Source organism: the organism of the source record quoted next, unplaced genomic scaffold, assembly GCF_019419815.1.
Source record: "Pyrus x bretschneideri cultivar Hongxiangsu unplaced genomic scaffold, Pyrus_bretschneideri_v1 Contig22, whole genome shotgun sequence".
In the NCBI taxonomy this organism is placed as follows: domain Eukaryota; kingdom Viridiplantae; phylum Streptophyta; class Magnoliopsida; order Rosales; family Rosaceae; genus Pyrus; species Pyrus x bretschneideri.
In genome coordinates this window covers 4,474,964-4,495,573 of record NW_025999524.1, presented here as the reverse complement: position 1 = coordinate 4,495,573, position 20,610 = coordinate 4,474,964, and the positions used below count along the sequence as shown (strand labels likewise).

General features: G+C 37.2%; 3 protein-coding genes across 10 annotated transcripts; all 3 read right to left on the bottom strand.

The window, feature by feature from the left end:
* Positions 1-7,244: 7,244 nt before the first annotated feature.
* On the bottom strand, positions 7,245-10,126 carry LOC103948091 (zinc finger CCCH domain-containing protein 15). 3 transcript variants are annotated; one of them, XM_048584850.1, is made up of 4 exons: positions 9,904-10,126; positions 9,665-9,747; positions 8,886-9,567; positions 7,245-8,549 (listed from the first exon to the last, which is right to left on the bottom strand). In XM_048584850.1, the coding sequence occupies exons 3-4, from the start codon at positions 9,546-9,548 to the stop codon at positions 8,214-8,216; spliced, it is 999 nt and encodes a 332-aa protein (XP_048440807.1). In that variant the 5' UTR covers positions 9,549-9,567; positions 9,665-9,747; positions 9,904-10,126; the 3' UTR covers positions 7,245-8,213. The 3 variants fall into 3 exon arrangements, with proteins under 3 accessions (XP_048440807.1, XP_048440806.1, XP_018503594.1); XM_048584849.1 differs by having other exon boundaries at positions 9,665-9,703; XM_018648078.2 differs by lacking the exon at positions 9,665-9,747.
* A 3,107-nt stretch (positions 10,127-13,233) lies between these two features.
* LOC103948082 (putative zinc finger protein At1g68190) lies at positions 13,234-16,310 on the bottom strand. Of its 5 annotated transcripts, none has more exons than XM_048584791.1 (7): positions 16,162-16,310; positions 15,444-15,766; positions 15,060-15,325; positions 14,424-14,789; positions 14,016-14,227; positions 13,639-13,922; positions 13,234-13,543 (listed from the first exon to the last, which is right to left on the bottom strand). In XM_048584791.1, coding segments are annotated over exons 2-7 (1,404 nt in total). In that variant the 5' UTR covers positions 15,718-15,766; positions 16,162-16,310; the 3' UTR covers positions 13,234-13,541. The 5 variants fall into 5 exon arrangements, with proteins under 5 accessions (XP_048440748.1, XP_048440752.1, XP_048440749.1 ...); XM_048584795.1 differs by having other exon boundaries at positions 15,060-15,310; positions 16,162-16,309; XM_048584792.1 differs by having other exon boundaries at positions 15,444-15,750; positions 16,162-16,294.
* A 548-nt stretch (positions 16,311-16,858) lies between these two features.
* Positions 16,859-19,286, bottom strand: LOC103948069. 2 transcript variants are annotated; one of them, XR_007258593.1, is made up of 8 exons: positions 19,184-19,286; positions 18,994-19,069; positions 18,817-18,878; positions 18,553-18,695; positions 18,009-18,207; positions 17,704-17,875; positions 17,285-17,600; positions 16,859-17,109 (listed from the first exon to the last, which is right to left on the bottom strand). XR_007258593.1 is itself a non-coding variant. In XM_009359069.3 (7 exons), exons 1-6 carry the CDS (start codon positions 19,184-19,186, stop codon positions 17,708-17,710), a joined length of 651 nt encoding a protein of 216 aa, XP_009357344.2. In that variant the 5' UTR covers positions 19,187-19,286; the 3' UTR covers positions 16,859-17,109; positions 17,704-17,707. The 2 variants fall into 2 exon arrangements, 1 of the variants encoding a protein (XP_009357344.2); XM_009359069.3 differs by lacking the exon at positions 17,285-17,600.
* Positions 19,287-20,610: the final 1,324 nt, after the last annotated feature.

The following is a 20,610-nucleotide window of genomic DNA, read 5'->3' as shown; positions in this document are numbered from 1 at the left end:
GGATCCTCTCTTTATTCTTTTATATTGTCTTGGACTGATTTGTCATCTTTGATATGATGTATCATTTCAGGGATATGCCCTTTGCATAAGGTAGTGATTTAATATTACTTCTGGGGGCGAGGATTTGAGGATTCCGGTCTCTCTCTGTGAGATTTGGGTCCTGGGAATTCCACCATCAATATGGAAAGAGACAATGACCAGGCTCCTCCCCTTGGTCATAAATCTTAATAATTAACAGGCCTTAACTTTCAAACAGAAATTAAACGGATTGGATACTACACAGCCTCCTCATGTAAAACGACAAACAATAAGATTAGAGGGAAAAAAAAGCAACAAATAATAAGATTAGAGGGAAAAAAAAACAAGGTAAGATACAAGTTATGAACCACGAAGGATATATGGAACATTTAAATCAGAGAACTAGCTCATAGTCACATATAGCATTTCAGTACACAACTTTTCTGGTTCGTTTTTGTTGCCTTCTTCCCAATCTCCACATTCCACAACTTCCTGCTACTTCTCCCTTCCCATTCTACTCTTTTCTCTATTTTATTTCCCCTCACAACTATACACCTAATTTTTCGAGGGAACAAAGTATGCAGGAAGGGAAAGAGACCAAAAGACATGGAATCGTTGGCCTTGGTGGTTTTAGGGAGAGAAGAAAAACCTCCCATCATATCAGATTTATGAAGTTTAAGGTTTTCTCTTCTTCCTAACCCACTAAAGCCAATAATTCCATGTTATTTCTCTCGTTCCCTCGTACAGTCCTACTGCTTTCTCTCTATTTTATAACAAGCCTTTTTTTCCTACGCAGGAAAAGTTAGGGAAAGAGATGAAAAGACATGGAATCGTTGGCTTGAGTGGTTTTAAGAAGAGAAAAAAACTCCACTTTCTGATTTTCATATTTGTGGATTTTTCTTCTTCCCAATCCACTCAAACCAATAACTCCATGTCTCTCCTCCCTTTCCCCTCCTCCTTTCTATTTTATTCTCTCCAAAAGAAGAAGATGGGGGTGTATGTATAGTGGAAGAGGGAGAGATCAAAGTACAAAGGGTGGGTGAGACTTTTAGTTCCTGAATTCAAAAGCATTGAATTTGAATGCATGCAGACTGCATGCAGCTGGCTCCTCTGCCTGGGAAGATTATGGGAGATACGGTGCAGTCTGACTTATTGATTCTCTCCAGAGCACTAAACGACAGCCTATACGAGCTTCATGTTGGGCTTCTCTTACCAATTTATCATGGACTAGAATTCTTTTCCTTTATCTTTCCATTTTCTTCCATTATCTCCTCTTACATTCTTTATTTTATCTTTCTATTTTTATAAAAAAATTAATATAAGACATCTCGGACTTTCAGTTTCAAGGATAACAAAACGAATGCTCATATGTTGGTTTTAGGGTTGGATCAGCGCTTACTCGCGAAACACGATAATGAGATGTTATCTTTGTCATATATGATTTTATCTCTTTTTTTGTAGGAAAGAAAATCATTTAGTATACGTTATAACTTATTTTCCAAGTATGATTTTCATGGTCAAATGGTTTGGACATTTGTTATATAAGAATGCTTTTGACATAAGATTTCATGGCTTTATATATAGCGTGCTTTCTCTATGTTATATTTGATACGATTCGAATATGTTTTATGTTTTTTTGTTCGATTGACAAAATGAAAGAAAAGAAACAAGTAAACAGGTGAAATACAACACAGTACGACATGACGTATTGTAAAATTTATAAATAGTTCATAATTATACACGATAAGTTAACATGTTCGATTGAGTTAAGCATAATCTCACCCGGCCCGAATTTGACAAGAGTTGCGTTGTTAGACATTAAAGAATGATATATGAAATATTTGAGCGTTGTGTTACTATTATCCCCGGTCCATGTCCACAGAAGGCCATAATTCCATGCAACCTCACCCCTTGTCTCTCTTGCATTGATCTGTCGAATAACAATAACAACAACTTTTAATAATTAATTACTCTCTAATTGGGATTAAGCTCTTGTGGCTATGAGTAATCTTTCAATGTCTTTTTGGTGGGCTGTTTGGGATAGGTTTGTGACAAATTAAAATAGTTTGATTCCGGTCCTTATTCATGTGTGGCAAAATATGATATGGATATAAATGGACATGCATGATAGGTTATGAATCCACAATAGAGGAGTCTATCCAGCATATTCTTATACATACATTGCAAGTCCTGTCTTACATGTCTCTGCCAATCCAATTATATTCAAAGGCCTAATCCCATCCAGCTCACCATATGTGTCAAGGTTAAGCTCGTCTATAGTCTCATTAATTTTGGCTTAAAATATTATGATACAAATTAATTTTCAGGCTTTAAACGATGCAAAATATAGACTAGATTAATTAATACTAACAAACATTTGCACAACAGTTTGAGTTTTTGACTGAAAACTATTGAGATTATGAATCCCACAATAAGGGAAAGTAGCGAATTTGTATATGTTTATAAGGAGCTATACAATTCCTCATATTGCCAATTGAATCCAACTTCATTCATGGTCTCAGATTGATCAAGGTCTTATATACATGGTCCAATGAGATCAGAATACATGGTACAAAAATACAACGTTGTAACATTTGGTTCAATAAGATCGGTTAACCAGGTCAATAATATCGTCAAAATGATTGAAATAAGATTTGGTTCCAAATTTTTCAGCATGAATTTTAATTTTTTTTTGTACAATGGTAAAATTCATTACCAAGAAAAGTTACAAAACAAAGGTCCAAAATAATTACACAAAGGAAAAGTGGATTAAGAAGTCGCAAAGAGATTTCCAAATTTCTCACTGTTAGAAGACAACTCCAAATTACCAAAAACCAAGGATCATCTTCGTGAAAATTAGATGAAGCTGCATAGTATGATTAATTAATATAATGCATCTTTAACAAATACTACCTAATTAGGAAGAAAATTAGATGAAGCTGCCGATGGAAGAAAATGCAGGAAAAGAAAGGGAAAGAGATTAACAGTAGGAAATCGTTGAAATGAGCGGTATTGGAAAGAACTTTTCTTTTTCTTTTTCAAAGATTGTGTTCTTTCCACTCCGCTCATTTCGACAACTTCCTGCCACTCCTCTCTTTCCCCTTTACTCCTTTGATCACCATTTTATCTACCCCACAACTAGAAATGCACCTCTTCCTCTGATGGAACAACTTAAGTAGGAAAAGCTAGGAAAAGAGACGAAAAGGTATGAAATCATTGGAATGAGGGGCTTTGGGGAGAGAAAAAAACACCACTTTATGAATTTATATGAATTATTTTTTTTCTTTCTTTCCAATCCGCTCATTCCACTAACTCCATGCCTCTCCTCTCTTTTTCCCTTTATCCTTTATATTTTAATTTGAGTTTAATTTCCCTAGCGACTCAAATTAAACAGGAAACGGTAGGGAAAGAGTAAAAAAGCATGGAATTATGGGTGTAAGTGGTTCCGAAAGAATAATCTTCACTTTTTGATTTGTTTTTTAAATATTTGTGGGTTTTTTTTTTCTTTCTTTCCGATCCACTTACACCAATAACTCCATGCCACTCCTCTCCTTCCCCCTTTTCCTTTTTATTTGATTTTCCAAAGCTCACATAGAAGAAGAAGATGGTGTGTTTGTATATATAATGGGAGAGGGAGAGGGACTAGGATTCTCTTCCCTCCTCCTTCCATCCCCTCCTTTCACATTCTCTATTTTATTTTTCTCTTTCTATAAAAAAAAAAAAACTAATATAAGATATTGACGTGGCTTAACCATAACCGTTAAAATAAAAGGGGATGGAAGGAAAAGGAAAAAGAAGAGAAAAGAACGAGGGAGAGGGAGAGGATAAATCATAAAAGTACAGAGGTTGGTGAGGCTTTTAGTTTCGGAATTCGAACGATTTGAAACACGCATCGATTGGAACTTGAATGCATTCAGCTGGCGTGCTTGCTTGGACGACTTTCTATGTTATATGGGCTTCACATTACATTGGGCTTGTTTATTTTGGGCCTTGAGTTTTCAATTTGATCTTAGCCCAATCGATGTCCATGTTCTGCATTAGGAATCCTTATTCGTTTTGTTGATCAACCTAGCCGTAGGGGTGGAAAAAATTCCCAAAAATCCCGAACCGAACCGCAAAAAATCTCAATCCTAAATAAAAAATTTCCCAAACCGAAATTTCGGTACGGGACTCGGAATTGGCTTATCGATATTTTGTGAATCCTATACTGAACCGAAAATATATAATATTAATTATTATATATATATATACACATATATATTATTCTTTTATAATTGATGCTAGTAGTTTCTAATTCATGCTCTGCAACCCGGAATGCCCTGCACCTTGCATATTTTTCATGTTCTGTTTGATATTCATTTGGATTTTATTATTGCTGCTGTCATGGCTGATGATTTCAGAAGGCCTGATCATTTTGTCTCTCAACAGATTGAAAAAAAGGTTTAATTAATTTGAATTTTGACTCTAATAAAAACAGTCAAGCATGCCAGTGTTCGATTAAATGGTAGTGTGAATGAAATGACATTCCTAGTTCATGAATGTGTTCTTGAATTATATATTTGAAGAACAATTCATAATTTCATATTTCAATTTGGGATTCCCGATTTGTCCCAAAATTCCAAAAATATTTCGGGAATCCCGAAAATTTGGTTTGAGATTGGTCTTCAAATTCCCGTTCCGAAAATTTTGGGTTTGAGATTCGAGATACTAATTTCGGTATGGTATCCCATACCGAACCACCCCTAAACCTAGGTACCCCTTCAATCACTACTCAAATATATTGTTAAACTTCTTGTTACTGCCCCCACCTAACCATACCCCTCAAAATTAACCTTTTAATTTTGGGAATTTTAACGAAACACTCTCGGTACTGTTCACTTTTAATGAAAATGACATTTTTACTCTAAAAAGTCACTTCTGGTACTATTCCTTACAACATCTTTTTGTCCTTTTAATTAAAACTCAAATTTTTTAAGCCATTTTCATTAGTTTTCCTTTTAATTTTTCAAGTTTATATTTTCTTCTAATATTTGAGTGTGAGTGTGTCAATTAGTTTTAGGTCGAGTAGGATTTTTTTGTATTTGTAAGTCGTACTTTTTAGGTGCATGGTTAGTTTGACATTAAATTATTATAGCTCACTTATTTATATATAAAAAAAATTGTATTAAAGAATAATTTGGTGTTAATTGTTGTTTTCTTCTGTTGAAGCCCAAAATATCAAATGTAAGCTCAATAAAGCCTCAAAAGTCCAATTGTCATACAAGCCTCAAACAAGCTCAAAATACATGCCAAAGTACGGAATCAAGAAGAAGTTATGTTTGTAATCATGATATGCCACGTTAATTAAGGCATGCATTTGTGTAAATCACACCACGCAAACCCTCTCTCTCATGCTAAACCAATAATCTTCTAGCATTCACGCCACACTTCTCTTGAACAAGTTGTTATTTACTTAATCATGTCATTTTTAAATTATTGATCTAACCAAGATATTTCCTTAGACGAGGCAACTCTTTCGAGATATTCCAAAACTTGGTTCGAAACTGAACCAAAGTAGACTAGAAGACGTTTTCAAAGATCAAATCCACCTTGACCTAAAAGTCCTCCAACACCTTCTCTATCAAGTCTCTAAAGTTAGGTCTGTGTTGTTGGTCATAGGCACAACTCATCTATTAGTATGTCTTACCATATATCATCTCATCGCATAAGGGAATTGAGAGCACCATGTCTTTTCGTATTCCATAAAATCCTATATGTACTGGTGAACACTCTGTATTCTTTGTCTTTGTTTTTGTTGTAGTAAATAAATATTTTGTGTTTCATTTTGTTTATTTATTTATTTTAAATACAATTGGAACGAATATCTTTTATCTTTCAAATCACGGTTAGTGCAAATACAATCATTACGAGTTGAAATTTTGTAAAGGTGCATTTTTGTTTACCACCTTCAAGTGATAGTAATGGTCACATTTTATTTTTCACATGAGTTTAAATTTCGAGATATATGTAGTGGATAGACACAAATCTTAAATTATCAAGGTCTCAATCGCGAATTTTAGAATTAATCCATGTATCTAGTAAAAAATAAATGTTACAAAATATTAAACAATGCAAAAAAGGGGCAAATCAAAAGTAACTATTAACAAAAAATAGTGCCGCAAAAAACAAATATTAAAGTACGAAGATGATTAGTTAAGAGGAAAATGAGATCACATCGCAGAGAAGTTCACTCAGAATGGGTGTGGACCCATTTTGGGCGCAGAAGATCCTGTCACAAAAGCTCAAGGCAGAAGTAGAACCCGATGGAGGATAAGTTAGGGAAAGACAAAGAGATGCAAAAAGTCATTAGAATGAGCAGTTTTGGAGACAACTCTAGAATATTTTCGTGTTCTTCCCAAAACGCAGTCTATTTTCACAACTTTATGCAACTCATCTTTTTTTCCCTTATTCCACAATTTTCTGTTTTCACTCGCGTTTTCTCTTCCGACAAAACAAACAAACAAACAAACAAACACACTATTTGCTTATGTATGTTGAAATACGCAAGAGGGGAAGGAAACGGGAGAAATTTTTGGAAGTTGAAGGAATGGAGGGAGGGGGTGGGAAAGAAATGCCTAAGCTATTTTTTTGTTTCCTTTTTTACCCTTTATTCTATTGCAGCCCCCACCCAAACCTACCCCTTAAATTAACTTTTTCATTTTTTATTTTTTATGTGATGGTAAAGTGCATAAATTCGTAACAAGATATACTGAAAAATAAAAAAAGTGTTTGGGAGGAAATTGGATCCCACGTTTTTCACTCTTTATCGTTTTTACTCATGAACTCATCGGTTTGGAGTTGTAGGGCAACCATACAGTCGGTAACAACGCAGGGTCATCAAAATGTTTTAGCGTTCCAACTCGTTCATCTACAATTTCTCTACTCTGGTTTAATTTCTCATTCAATTCTACAATACAACGGATTCCGAGCAAGGTTCGGACTCGAAATTGGAGTCTGGGAGGAGCGGAGACGCCAAATGAATAAACACAAGGCCAGCAAAGTCTCGACACCCAAGTCCGGTGAACGTTAACAAAAGGACAGAGCCTGCCCGTAGGCAGGCAAAGGTAGCAGGATTTCCTGTATTTGTCAATGGCGTTGGAAATTCCATGCCAAAATATTGCAGGATTTACAGTTTGCAGCTTAAAATATAACAAGATGAGAAATAATTTCAGGGAAGCAAAGTGCAATTTACAAAGTTTCTGTGAGCCCTTTTTTTCTTTCAAATTTATCCATTTCTTTTACAAACAAGGGACCAATTCCACGAACCAAATTAAGCCGCTAGTTGACATCAGTTAAATTTTTGCTACGCAATAAAACAGATCAACTTTCTTGAATCAACATATTATAAACAATAAACAGAAAATTAAGGAAAAACAAAGGAAATTGAATACGAGAGAGTAAGGGATCTGACGACTTTACCCGCATCTGAAAACGCATAAAATAATGATAAATAATAATTTAATTAGAAAAAAGGTGGGAAAAGGAGGAGGCAGAGGAAATCATGGGACTTAGTGGCATCGGTAGGAGAAGAAGAACTCCAGATCCTCAGGTTTTCTCACCGAGCAACTAAGTCCAATAACTTCCTCAAACTCTTTCTCCCTTTCCCCCTTCTCTCACGTCATATTTCTTCCTTCAGCGGACGACGGACGCGACGCAACGCTTGCCTACTCCCTTTTATAGACACGACACAGAGAGCGTCACGAAGCCCTAATCAACCAAAAACTATTCGGGCCCAGTACAATATTGGACCCACTGAGCCGGCCCAACAGAAACCACAAACTTTCTTCTTTTTTTTTGTTTCATATTTTTGTTTTAAGTAGATTTATATAAAATTGAAGTATATATGATGATGCTTCCAGATGTTCAATTTAGTTAGAACCCAAATCAACATATACAAAAATGAAATAGGAGCTCATATTTTGTCCACCTTCCGGGCCATGAAGTCTTTCCACATTTTACCTCAACAAATTTACCGTAGCATATGACACTAATTATTTTTTATTTTACGTATTTATGTCCGTATTTATACTTACTTCATACCTGGTATATACCATTTATATACGATATCTTCCGATAGGAGGCATATGTAACATAAACATTTGGCTCTCCTTCTCATCTTATTACTGTTGTCTCCATCATCATAATACCCCTTTATTTTACCTGTCCAGATTGAACTGCCTTTGCCTGGGCTTGTTTGGAACCATCATCTTCTCATTCTCGGTGAGGGCGTGGCGGAAATGGCAGCGGTGACCGTATGGGCAGACAACACCCGAAAGCACCATCCTACAGACCTCGGTCTTGTAGCGTGGGTGGCGGATCACAGGGCGGAGCTCCTCAATCCCATGTGCAAACTGGCAGTGATCGCCGTAAGGACACTCTCCAACCTCCTGCCACTTGTTGCACAGCTCTGTCTTGAACATGCCTTGGTTGTACACCTCCAATTCCAGCGGTGGGTCCTCCTCTTTCACCCCTCTCGGAACGAACACCTTTTGCTGCATCATCCATCGTCATCATCAGTTCCCACCACCATCATTACACAAAATCAAACTGAAAATTAGTACACTGTTTATTAAAAAACTGTAAAAGCAACCAACTAGTCACTTTTTCTGTTGGAAAATTTCACAAACACCTTGTATGTCATCCGCCATTGGTGAACTTCCGAAATAAACAAGTGGCAAATTAAAAGCCGCATCGAAATTAGATTAAGAATTAAGCAAATCAAACAAACTAAGTAAAATCAAAACGGCATTAAAATTAGACTGAAAAATATTATTTTGTGAATTAAATTAAAGAAAAATCAATAGTGGAGGATGTAGGAAATAGCTTACCGAAGCATTGAATGTAGTGGCGGCGCGTGGTCGAGAGGCGGTCCGAGTCCGAGCGGCAGTGCTAGCACCGCCTTGAGGAGCAGCCTTCACGTATCCATCAGACCTCACAGATATGCTCTTAGGCAGCGAAAACCTCTCCACATCAATATTCTCGGCATCGCCGCCTTCGCTCTCAATCACACTCATAGGGCTCTCGTCGGACATGTCCTGCTCTGCTCGCTTGTCATCAATTGTCATGTCGCGAAGCCCGTTAACGATCCCAAACGGCGCGGTCGTCTGAGCAGAGGAGGGGGAACCGAATTGTTTCTGCACGGAGGCGTGGATAAGCAGACTGAGGTGCTTGTTGAGCTCGAGATTGAGAGAGCGGAGATGAACGTTCTCGCGGCGGAGAGCGTCGGCTTCCTCGGAGGTTTCTTGGAGGCGCTTGAGGCAGCGGCTGTGGCGGTTCACCATCTCCTGATGATCTTGAACGAGGAGCGAATTGTAGAGTTGGCGATGGCGGTGAGCTGAAGACGAGCTGTGGTCCGATTCGACGTCGTATTGACTGGTCGAAGCCTTGCGATCGAAAATGGCCGAGTAGAGTGAAGCGAAGACGGCGTCGTCTGTGTGGGATTGCGGCATTGCAGATGTGGCGTGGCCGCCATACGCGGTGTCGTTTTGCATCTGCGCTGTTGTTGTTTCGCTGCACAAAAGTAGCGTTAAATTCAATTCGCGACAGGAAAACAAGAAACCTCTCGCTTTATAATCAAGAAAAGCACGCAAGCGTACAGGAATCGTACTTTTTCTCGAAATTTCGCTTTGATTTCTTCAATTTTACTCTGGAATTTAACAGAGGAGTATTGTTGTGAATTTCTGAAGCAATCTAATTAAATAACGGAATCAGATCTAGGTTTAATTTCACATATATTGGAAAAATGAACACAATTATCGAAAAAATTGATGAGAAATCGAACAAAGAATTAAAGCAGAGACTGAAAAGCTGTTTGGATAGAGGGAAAACGGAGAGCAGGTTGTTTACCTTCCGAAGCGACAGAAGATCTTCTCCTCCTTCTCCTTCTCCTCCGTTGGAGTGAGAAGAGTGACGAATGGAGGTGCTCGGGTACGGAGGCTGGTTTTATAGGTGTGGCGGTGGAGGAGAGATTTGGAGGGAAAGGGAGGAGCAAAACAGATTCGAAACTGTTTTGGACAAGCGCTTAACTGAATGCCTCATCAGCATTTCAATCGAGGCGGCTTAGCCTTGTTTTGCCTGATCTGCCCTCACTATCAGACCAGCTTCGTTGCATTTTTCATGGTTTTTAAGTCATTCAGTAGCAACAATTAGTTAAGACTGAAAAGCAAGAAGTTGTTTATTTAGCTACTTTGAGCCTTTGGATTTTTATGTGCTTGATCGAACGGATTCAAAACCTCTAGGTCCCGCCAAACGCGGGGAATGATGAGATATAACGAACGGCGCCCCCCGCAGATGATTACTCTTTTGAGAGAGTGCCAATTAGTAAACAGTAACAAATACAGATGTTACAAATTCCGACCATCCAATTGAAATGACTTAATTGATCAACGATCGTTTATTTTTAGAACATTATTCATAAATTATTGAAAAAAAAAAAAGATAAATTCAAAACTACTAAGATAAACATTTGTAGTGAATAAAATTAACGAATACGACTTTACAAAAAAACTCTTAATCTAGTAGTCATATCGTTTCAGGTTTGGGTAATTTTTTATGGACATGATTTTTGAGGGAATACCTAAAAGATAGACGGTTTGAATCGTTAAAATATATTACAAAGTAGGTTCAACAAAAACGTATGTCAAAAGTTGTGTCATGAATCATTTGTCTAATTTGTATCAACTTATGGATTAATTGACATAAACGTACACATTCTATCAGCCGAGAAGGGGCAAGAGCAAGAAGTGGTCCACTTAAAGCAAGCACCTTACTAGTTCATGCTAAACCAATTCGTAGAAGAAGGCTTCACAAAACCCTGGTAATAATACAGTAAGGGTAGTGATATTCACACACCATTGTTACTTCTCACACATCCCTTTTAATTTTTAGTCATCGAATCGAATAAATTAAAGAAGATCAATGACAAAAAATCAATAACGGTGTGTGGAAACTAAAAACAGATATAAGACAAAAAAAGATAAAAGAAATGTCATTGTATTTTTTATATAATATTAATTGAATAGTGTTAACAATATACACATCAAGTTTTGTATTCGTAAAAGTTTCGAGTCATGTAATGTGTTATGTTCCGAATTTTTCCGAATTGTGATCGCTATCCATATACATATTGTTAAAAGGAGAGAATGCTAGAGCTACAGCTAGAGGATGTAGGTTATGTTATTGCTTGGTTTGGAAGGTAATTGAGAGACGGGTGAGGGGGGAGATCTTGCTTCATTTAGCCTTGTTCCATTAATTTTTAATTAAGGGGGTTAATTAAAGGAGCGATTAGGACGTGAGTAGCATTCAAATGAAAGATGGAATATAATCATCACTTTCTATCGGTTATGGTTACGGGGAGGAGGTTGCTTGTTTAACACAGCCGCAGGTGTAACAACCAGCTTGTGCTTTGGAGAGAGTTGATCTCCCATCAAAATCTAATATCCGATGTTTGGTGGTGAATGATAATAATATGACTGATCCCACATTGACTGCCTCCCAATAGCACTGCCACTAGTTAGTAACACATGTTCTCCTCAATCTAATTAACCTTTTTTTTTTTTTTTAGTACATCGATATTTTTATATTAAGGAGAGGGGGCGTTTGACAAAACTACACAATTGGCTGCCTAATTTGGTATCAAATTCGCCATCTAAGAGTTTTGAATCTAAAATATCTCACTTCTAAATGAAGAAGAATATACCGTAGCATTGAACGGCAACCTTTTTTTTTATTTTTTAAATTCAAGTTTTCATCGTACATATTTAATGAGAGGACTGTTCATTTTTTTTGTTCATCATTTAAAGATTATCTATGCAATAAATTTGAAGATAGTTTAGTTTTTTATATGTATGAAACACTTAATGATTTTGGTAACAAATAAGATGGTTGTGATTAATTGTTTATTCGTTTGACAACGTGTGAGACTCTCTCTTTGGTTTCCCAACTTTGCAAACTCCTTTGCCATTGGCCCTAGCCTTTGGCTTGGGTGCCCGTGGCTATCCCTGTCCAAGTTCCTTTTTGTCCTCTTTCCCTCTTTCTCCTGGTACTCTTCTCTCTTTTTCAATTTTCCTCTAAAATTTTTCTTAGTTTTCTTAACCTTTGTCTCAAATTTTCCCATGAGTTTGTCTCACTTTTGGGCTTCATGTCCCTTCTCTCCACCCATCCTTCTCATCTAGTCGTTCTTTTCCAAACACAAAACTCCATCTCCCCTCACTTTTCCCCTTACCTCCCTTCCCCATAAACTGTCCCTGCCTCATCCTTTGCTCTGATCTGCAGACTCCGGGTCAAATATGGTTGCCAGATTTATTTTCTTCCCTCACTGTCTCCCCCAAACGGCATGTCGATTTTCCCCAAGGCCGAGTGTACTGTGGCTTCGGCCAAAGTAAGGGTATTTTACATACCCCTTAGCCTCACATTCTATTCATGTGTTACTGTATTTGTATATATTTCAAGGGATTTGTGAATGCGATTTGAATCTGGTGGCGATCTTTTGGTTCCGCATCTTTGGTGAAGAAATCTAGATGTGGTGTGCTTCTTGTTGCAGGTTTGGTACGTTTGTGTTGTGATATCTTGTTCGTTTTCACCACTTGGTCGTTTTCTCTGCTGTTGATACTTCGGTAGCTGCTGGCAAGACTTTTGTGGCGGTGACGTTGATGACGGATGCTGCTTTCTGCGTTCAAAAATTAGGGATTTGGGTTTCCATTTTAGTTTATTTAATTAGGTTGGACTTTTATGTACATGTTTCTCCCAATGTATTTGAGTTATTTTGCCTTCATTTATGTTGGCCTGTAACTTTCAACCGCATTAATGGAATTATCCTTTCAGACCAAAAAAAAGGATGGCTAAAGCATTTTCATTTTGAACGTTTCTTGCAAATACGATTATCTAAGTGTAAATTAAGAAAATGAACCATTTTGATTAGGACAAGTGTATGTTAAAACTCGTTAACCACAATTTGGTGGACAATAAATAACTGTTTTTGGGTTTCTGGTTCACCACACGTAAGGCGCGTTCTAAACCATCTTATTTCTTTCTTTTGTCGAGTTTACGAATTCGTACGCAACCTTACTCTTACTTTGTAAAGAGACGTTTCCATAATTCAAACTCGTGATCTTTTCTTCACAAATGAGTAAATTTTCCATTGCGTTGAGGCTCGAAAAGTAATTTCCAAACGTGATATTTACCAACAAGGAAATCATATGGCATTAACTGAAGTAAATTTTTTTATTGTGTACCGTAATGTGAGACGAAATAAAAAATTTTAAACGAAGCATGAAAAGTGAAGTATTTTTGAACCAGAAAATCAAGCTGTACAGGTATATGTACAAGAACAAGACGCATCCAATGCAGAAGTTTAATCAGCTTCTTCTTCTCATCAGAAGTCACGTTATTCGCGTCCAAATCAGAGTCTTCTCTCCTCGCAACTCTACCTTTTGCCCGCCTTCTTAAGTCAGGCGTAGATTTTCAAGATGGATATCGATTTTTTACTCTGAAGTATGAACATAGACGAGAACAGATTTTATTGATTTAGATAAGAACCTCGTATTTGAAAGGTTTAGAAGAACAGAGAATCCTTGTACTTACAGTCGGGAATGCTTCCAATCTTTGTTCCTCCTCCTTTTGCTTTCATGCTGCTTGAGCGCTCCCCTCCGGTGATGGGGGAAATCTCGCTGTTATGACAATCATTCCCACTGCTTTCGGTGCTGAGCCTTGAAATGCAGAACGACTGAGTTGAAGAACACGGTTGAATAGGACATGGAGAATCCATGTTTTCTTGACTGGTTTTCAGGTTTGTTACAAGCCTTATCGTTGTCCAAGTGAGCAGACGGATTAATGAAAACAGACGAAGCCTCTGATGCATCATGTTCCTGCCAAATGATCATTTAGGAATAGAAATGAGAAAAGAGTTTAAGTCAGAAACCAGAAGAGAAGGAAAATCAAAATTCGTAAGCTGCACTTGCATTGCCATTATCTGCTTATCAAGGGATATGCCCTTCTCCACTGACGAGTATGACACATCTTTATCATGAAGCACTGCTGTGATAGGATCTTGATCACCTCCGAATAGTTCATCGAAGTTTTGAAACGTCAGATCAACGTCAGGTATATTGAAATCATCGGGACAAACAAGTTCTTCACAAACCCCTATGTCTTGCATATTTTGAGGCCACAGCTGCAAAACCAATAAATGTGTTCTTATCTCTAACTAACAAGGCCTAACTTTTTCAGTTGTTGTTGGACAGTATTAAAACTTAATCATTCTCTCGTGGCACTTCTAAACGGTAGCAGATCAGTGTTTAAACGAATAACAAGTGGTGTGTAACTACATATCATTCCAAATGAATCAATTTCACAGGCATTGATCGAACCTGATTACTTTGAACCGGACTTCTGCACTGCCAAAATGATTCTGTATGCAATGGAAGTCCAGCAGTTGAAGATGGTTGCATATTATGCTCCATTTGAGAAAATGGAAATGATAAATGATCAACTTTCAGTTCCTGAACTGGACTGTCCCTTTGCTTAAATTTAATGCCGGCATTCTGAGAATGTTGAAAACGCTGATCAAGATGAACATCGAGCCTCTTTGATGTCTGAAGTACCGAGGAAGATAGGTCACTTTGCTCTCTACCGGGTATCAGCAGCGAAGGGCCATTTCCCTCAGAAAACTGAATCCTTTTCAAATCTAGAATCTGGTGCAGAATGAAATTGTTCTCTTGACCTTCAGGAGATATCTGCAAGATAGAACGCACTGAGATACACTTCAACGCACAAAAACTACAGCGAATTCCCAAACCTAGTCACAGAAGACTGCACCTCATCAATAACGGCGGATGTTCAATATCAAGAGAAACTCCAATTCTGATACTCTCACGCTTTTTAAGCGCGGACAAATATAAACTAGTTAACGAATATTTACATACCAAATTCATATTGTATATTTAAACAGTGCCAATTAAACTGTCAGCCAAGTTTAAGGAGAACAATTAAAAGTTCCTGCATACCTTGTATTGTTGACTGCTCGATCCCGCTTCAGATTCAGCACCTGAAATCCGGGTGAGAGAATTTGCTGCCAGAAGGCCTTCAGCTCGAGAGCAAGACTGCTCTAGACTATCCAAGTTTACCGCACTTGAGTCGCACGAAGAGCCACAAGAATTGGACAGAGTCCCATTCAAATCCAAATGTGCACTACAATTGTCTGTCTCGTTCAATTTGAAACCCCACAATGCTGCAAAGTCCTCAGCAGACGGGGAACCTGTGTACGAAAATTCTACAATGCATCAATGTATGTACTGCATATTTTGCGGCCGTCAGATATACCAGTTCTATCTTCTATCTGTCCAGTTGAGAATGTAGTGCATACATTGATGCGTACTAGAAAAACTCACCTGTGTAACTGCCGATTGCCCTTTTTGGATGTTGGGAGGCGATCGTGTGCAAAGCACGGTCACAGGCACGGCACATAAACATCTTGTGATCCAAACACTGAATACAAGCCGGGAAATGTCTACACAAATCACACAAGATACTGCGCAAATGCCGGTTGAAAAGTGTGTTTGCCGAATGGACCTTAGCATCGCAGGAGAGGCAAAGAAGTGCTGCATCAGCTTTGCAGTACACAACCGGCCTCAATGCCAAGCAGAACTCACAAAATTTCTCCATTTTAATATCCTTCCAAACTTTGAAACCCCAAATCTGCCGAGCCCTATTTCTGTCAGATATAACCAACAGGAAATGTACAATCTTTTTTGCATGTAAATAAACAAATATACTATTTGGGATTTTCTGATTAGATCTTAATAAGATCAGAGCTTCATGTTTCTCAGCTTTTGGATCGGACGCGGATGGTTGAGAGACAAGGCAATGAATCTTTATGCGTTAACCCAACGGCTAAATGATTTCCGATTTCGGTGAATTTCTAGGGAGATGATCTTTGAACGAGAATCTAAAAAATAAACTGTTCGGATTGTGTGTTTAAGTTAATGATGCGTGGTTAAACAAGTTATTAAGGCTGCATTAAAGTTTGAAATTTTAACATCATATAGAAAATTCAATTATAATTTCAAAAAAAATAAAAAGGTTAGACGAAATTAGGAGAAAAAGTACCTCTTCCGTAGAGCAGGGAATTAAAGGTGAGTGAGAGAGAGAGAGAGCACAGAGCTCGTTTGTTTTGGTTATCTTCTACTTCCTTCTTCTTCCTGCTTTTATCGCACTTTATGGGTCTGACGTGGACATGTAAGAGGGGAAACTTTTCCAGCGTGGATTCGGATACGTGGCTCTTGGCAATAGGATCATCATCCATGTTATCCAGTTCCAATTGACTGAGAGACAAAGTGTGAAAGCACGTGAATTACGCGATCCATGTGATCCGAAGTCTCACTTGCTGTTTCATTTTCTCAATTTTCTTTCGGTTTCTAATCCACACATCTTCGCTTCACACGATTGATTTGAAATAATACCACAATTAAGAATTCTGCAGTTCCCGTTATCGAAATAGGCTGAAAATAGCCATTTTGGTTTTGAATTTTGATTACGAATGGCTTAAGAGATGGAAATAGCACCTCAAAAAATTGAACATCTGCAGATAACTGGATCGTTTGTAAATGTTTTTAAAATGACTAAAAAAGTTCTTAGAAAAAATATTTTTGAGTCCAAAAACGTTATGTGCCTCTTGTAGGAAGCATTTAAAGTGTTTTTCCAAGATTCACTTGCATTTTTACAAGGATTTGCTCCAAAAATCTTCACCAAAATCGCTTTCAAACATTGTAAAGGCACTTCTAAACGAATCCTAACAAATCACAAATTCCAGCCAAAAAAAGTTATGTGCCCGTTTAATGCAAAACAGAATTAGGGAGTATTGAATCAGATCCACTATCCACGTTCACATGAGATTTGTGAACAATAATTTCACAATATAATGACACGCTATACAGTTAAGGAGCAGGTACTGCACAAACTACAAGCATACACCAAAAGACGCCGGTCAAAGGCCCTTCCAGTCCCCGTCAAAGATTCATCAAGGTGACGGATTAAGTTCTTCGGTTGAAGAAACACCTGAATTCAAAGAGGAAAGCCGTATGAGTTTGAAAGGAACCAGAAACACAAACTATTATAGCTAAAACACAGACAATGTGCAAATACGAGAAATAAGCATCTAAAACAAATATTTGTCGACAGCAGCAGTAACGAAGCAAAGTTGGATTAGATTTCTTAAAACAATAAACTCAACTGCTAGAATCAATATCTAGAGTACTGATATTTCAGCCTTAGGACCAGCCACGGTTACACGATATGACAATTATTCCACTCCGAGATCAAAACTTCGTAACTTGGTTCTGCCTAAGAACAGACTTTCCTGGTACATCTAATGATTTTAATGTGGCAACATGTTTATGAGATTCCCCAGTTCTGAAGCCAGCAAAACAGGTTCTTGCTCTTAACCAACCCAACCATGTCCACTCTTTCAAATTTAAGAAAAACCAAGCCAAGGCTTTTGCTCCTAGTTTCCTTTTTCCAGAAAATTTGATGTATTTATACTTTTATACCTAAAACGTCAATATCATGAGTGTAAGGATGTACCCGAAAGCAAGAATGTGAAAAGCGATGCAAGTTGAAAGATAGATTGCGAAATCATAATTGATGCATTACCATGTCATCTCGAGGTAAAATGCACTTCAATAATGTCATTTTCCTCCATCCCAAGGGCATCAGGCGTAGCAGCTGGACCTATTTTGTCCCCATCAAAACAAAACACCAGACTCTGAAGGTCAAGTTTAACATTATCGGCATACATTTTGAAGAGCCGCTCAAACTTGTCGTCCTGTTGAAGTAGAAGAAAACACAATTGAAATATTACATTGTTTAATATCACATAGCCCGTACATACATCAGAGATTAGGCCAAAGAGTACTAGACAAAAATATTGTAAAGGTTAATAATTCTGCACAACATACCGCATAGATACGGAACTGCTTAACTCCATCTTTGTCTTGAATAGATATAACTATTTTGTTTCTTTCAGGGCGGGGCTTTGGAGGTTGTTCTTCAACAGCCTCCAATGAGCTACTAAGTTCTCTTTTCACAGACTCCTCTACCGACCTCAACACATTTTCAGCTGATTGTGCAAATGATGCCAGCTCTTGCTTCTTTTTCCTACACTCACAGACCACACTTAATTGGAAAATTTGAATTGCAACAGAGAAACCAAAATGAAAAAAAGGTAAAGCAAAAACAACAAGCATAACTAGTCATCACTATATCTGAGACCCAAATAAAGCCTTAATGTTCTAAGATAACTGGCCACATTGAACTATACTTCCTTCATAAAACAATAAACGCATAAATTCCAATTACCAACTTGAATCTAATGAACAGGAAAGCGCATGCACTAGCCGCTAACGCATCACAAATTTCTTCTTGAGGCAAAGATAATCTATATGTTTTGAGAGATAAAATAATTACAATAAAAAAACCCACAAAAACCCAAAATCCAAATACCTCAGTTCCATTATGGTAGAATCCTCACCCTTCCGCTTAGCGCCGGCAGAAACCTTGGGTGGAGGACGTAACCAGTCCTCCTCTTCCTTATCTTCACAACTAATAACATTCACTACCTTCACAGGTTCGTCAACCTTCTCAACCTAATCACAATATTATCCAAAATAATGTCAACAGATACTGCAATTTACATCAATTCCCCTTATCATATGGAATTTAACACACACACAGAGACATAGTACAATTTCAATAACAAATTGTTACCGCGGAATCGGAAATTTCCCTCCTTTTCGGAGGAGAAGCTGACGGAGCATCTAATTCATCGTCTATACAAACATAAAAACAAAAACAAAAATCGAATCAAGCTTTTTTTATGAAAAAGTTGAATAATTTATGCGTCCCGTCAACTGAATCGACCAAAATTAGGAGGAAAGAGCTCACCGTCGAGGCATATTAGATTGACGGGCTGAACGCGACTGTAATCGAATAAGGGCTCGAGCTCTTCGGAAAAATCCTCCTGGAAAATCAGAAATTACAGTGAGATGTGCTACCACTGCTGAGTATAGTTATAGAATAAAAATTGAAATTTGAACAAATTAAAACCCTAATGCGTATGGAGTGAGACTCTCACCATTGTCGACCCGAGAAATCAGACTCTGCGACTTTTCAATTCAATTTAATTCAAGTGATGGTTTAAAGCAGAGGATCCCATCCGGATCCAAATGGTGGGTATCTTAAAAGATTCCCACATCCTAACCATTCCTCGTATATCATGCTCGTCAATTTTCGTTAATACTTTATATATTTAATTTTAAATAATAAATTCAAATAATTTTTTACCAAATAATATATGATAAACTCCATGTGAGATGTGAGGATATGGAATCCTCATGCTTTTTTAGCGTCCCGCCGAAAGAAGCAGCCTAATCAAACACAGTTTCGAAGAAAAAAAGGGCAAACTACTTAAGAACATGGGCTCCTTCAATTTCTGGTTAGTAATTTGTCCTTGGGTTTGGTCCTAACCTAATTCCGAACATGGGGTCCTTCAATTTCTGGGCTGGGCCTGATCTATTGATCCAATTATCCAACGTGCCAAATATTTTGCAGGAATCATGCTCTTCTAAGGTTCTCATTGTACGGATTTGTGAAGACCAAATGCTTAAAATATTTGACAACTTAATAAAACATATTATGTTTTGAAAAACTGGATGGTTTTTAAATTTTTATATTATTCAATGATACATTACGAGTAGGGGATAAACTTATATCAAACCCGTCAGTCACGAAATTCGAGTCTAAGAAATCTTGATGATTTTAAAGTATGATGACAGGATTTTGAAAAGTTGCGATGATATTTTCCTTGAACCCTTATTTAAGGTGACATTTAAAATTGTTGTATAAAAAAGATAATCATTCATTTTTACTTGGGTGAACTACTTAAGACTCTCAAAGTTTAAGGTCGACTTCAAATTAGTACCGGAATTTTGATGGCTCAGCAAAGTTCAAGTAGCAGTTTGGAATCAACCTGAACGTTTGAATAATTTTAGGTAATTCACTCCTCTCTTTTTTTTATATGGCATATAACGAGAATTTTCTTTTGTAAAACAAAAGTTATATTGAATTAATAATATATGGAAGTTTTACAAATTAAAAAATGATTGGAGTGCGGGAGCGCTTACCAAGAAGCCTAAGGCTACTCCCGCCACGCCAACAGGCGCAAACTTTGTTTTAATTTTTAATATAACGAGTTATTCACACTAATCGTGACTAAACTAGTTGCTCAAATTATTTTCTATTTAATTATTGAGTAATCTGACTCCAATTAAATTCGTCTGTAATATATAGGGCTAGTTATTCGTAATTAACAGATTTAGTAACATTATCTGGTACTCATGAGTAATAAGCTTAAGCTGCAATATAATTTTTATTTTAAAATAATACTAGTCATTTTAAATATTAGGAAATTAAGTTTAGAAAAAAAACCTCATTAAAACTCCAAATAACTAACTCTTCGACTCATCATTTCTTGGAGCAATTTTATACTTTCAAGAGAAGTCA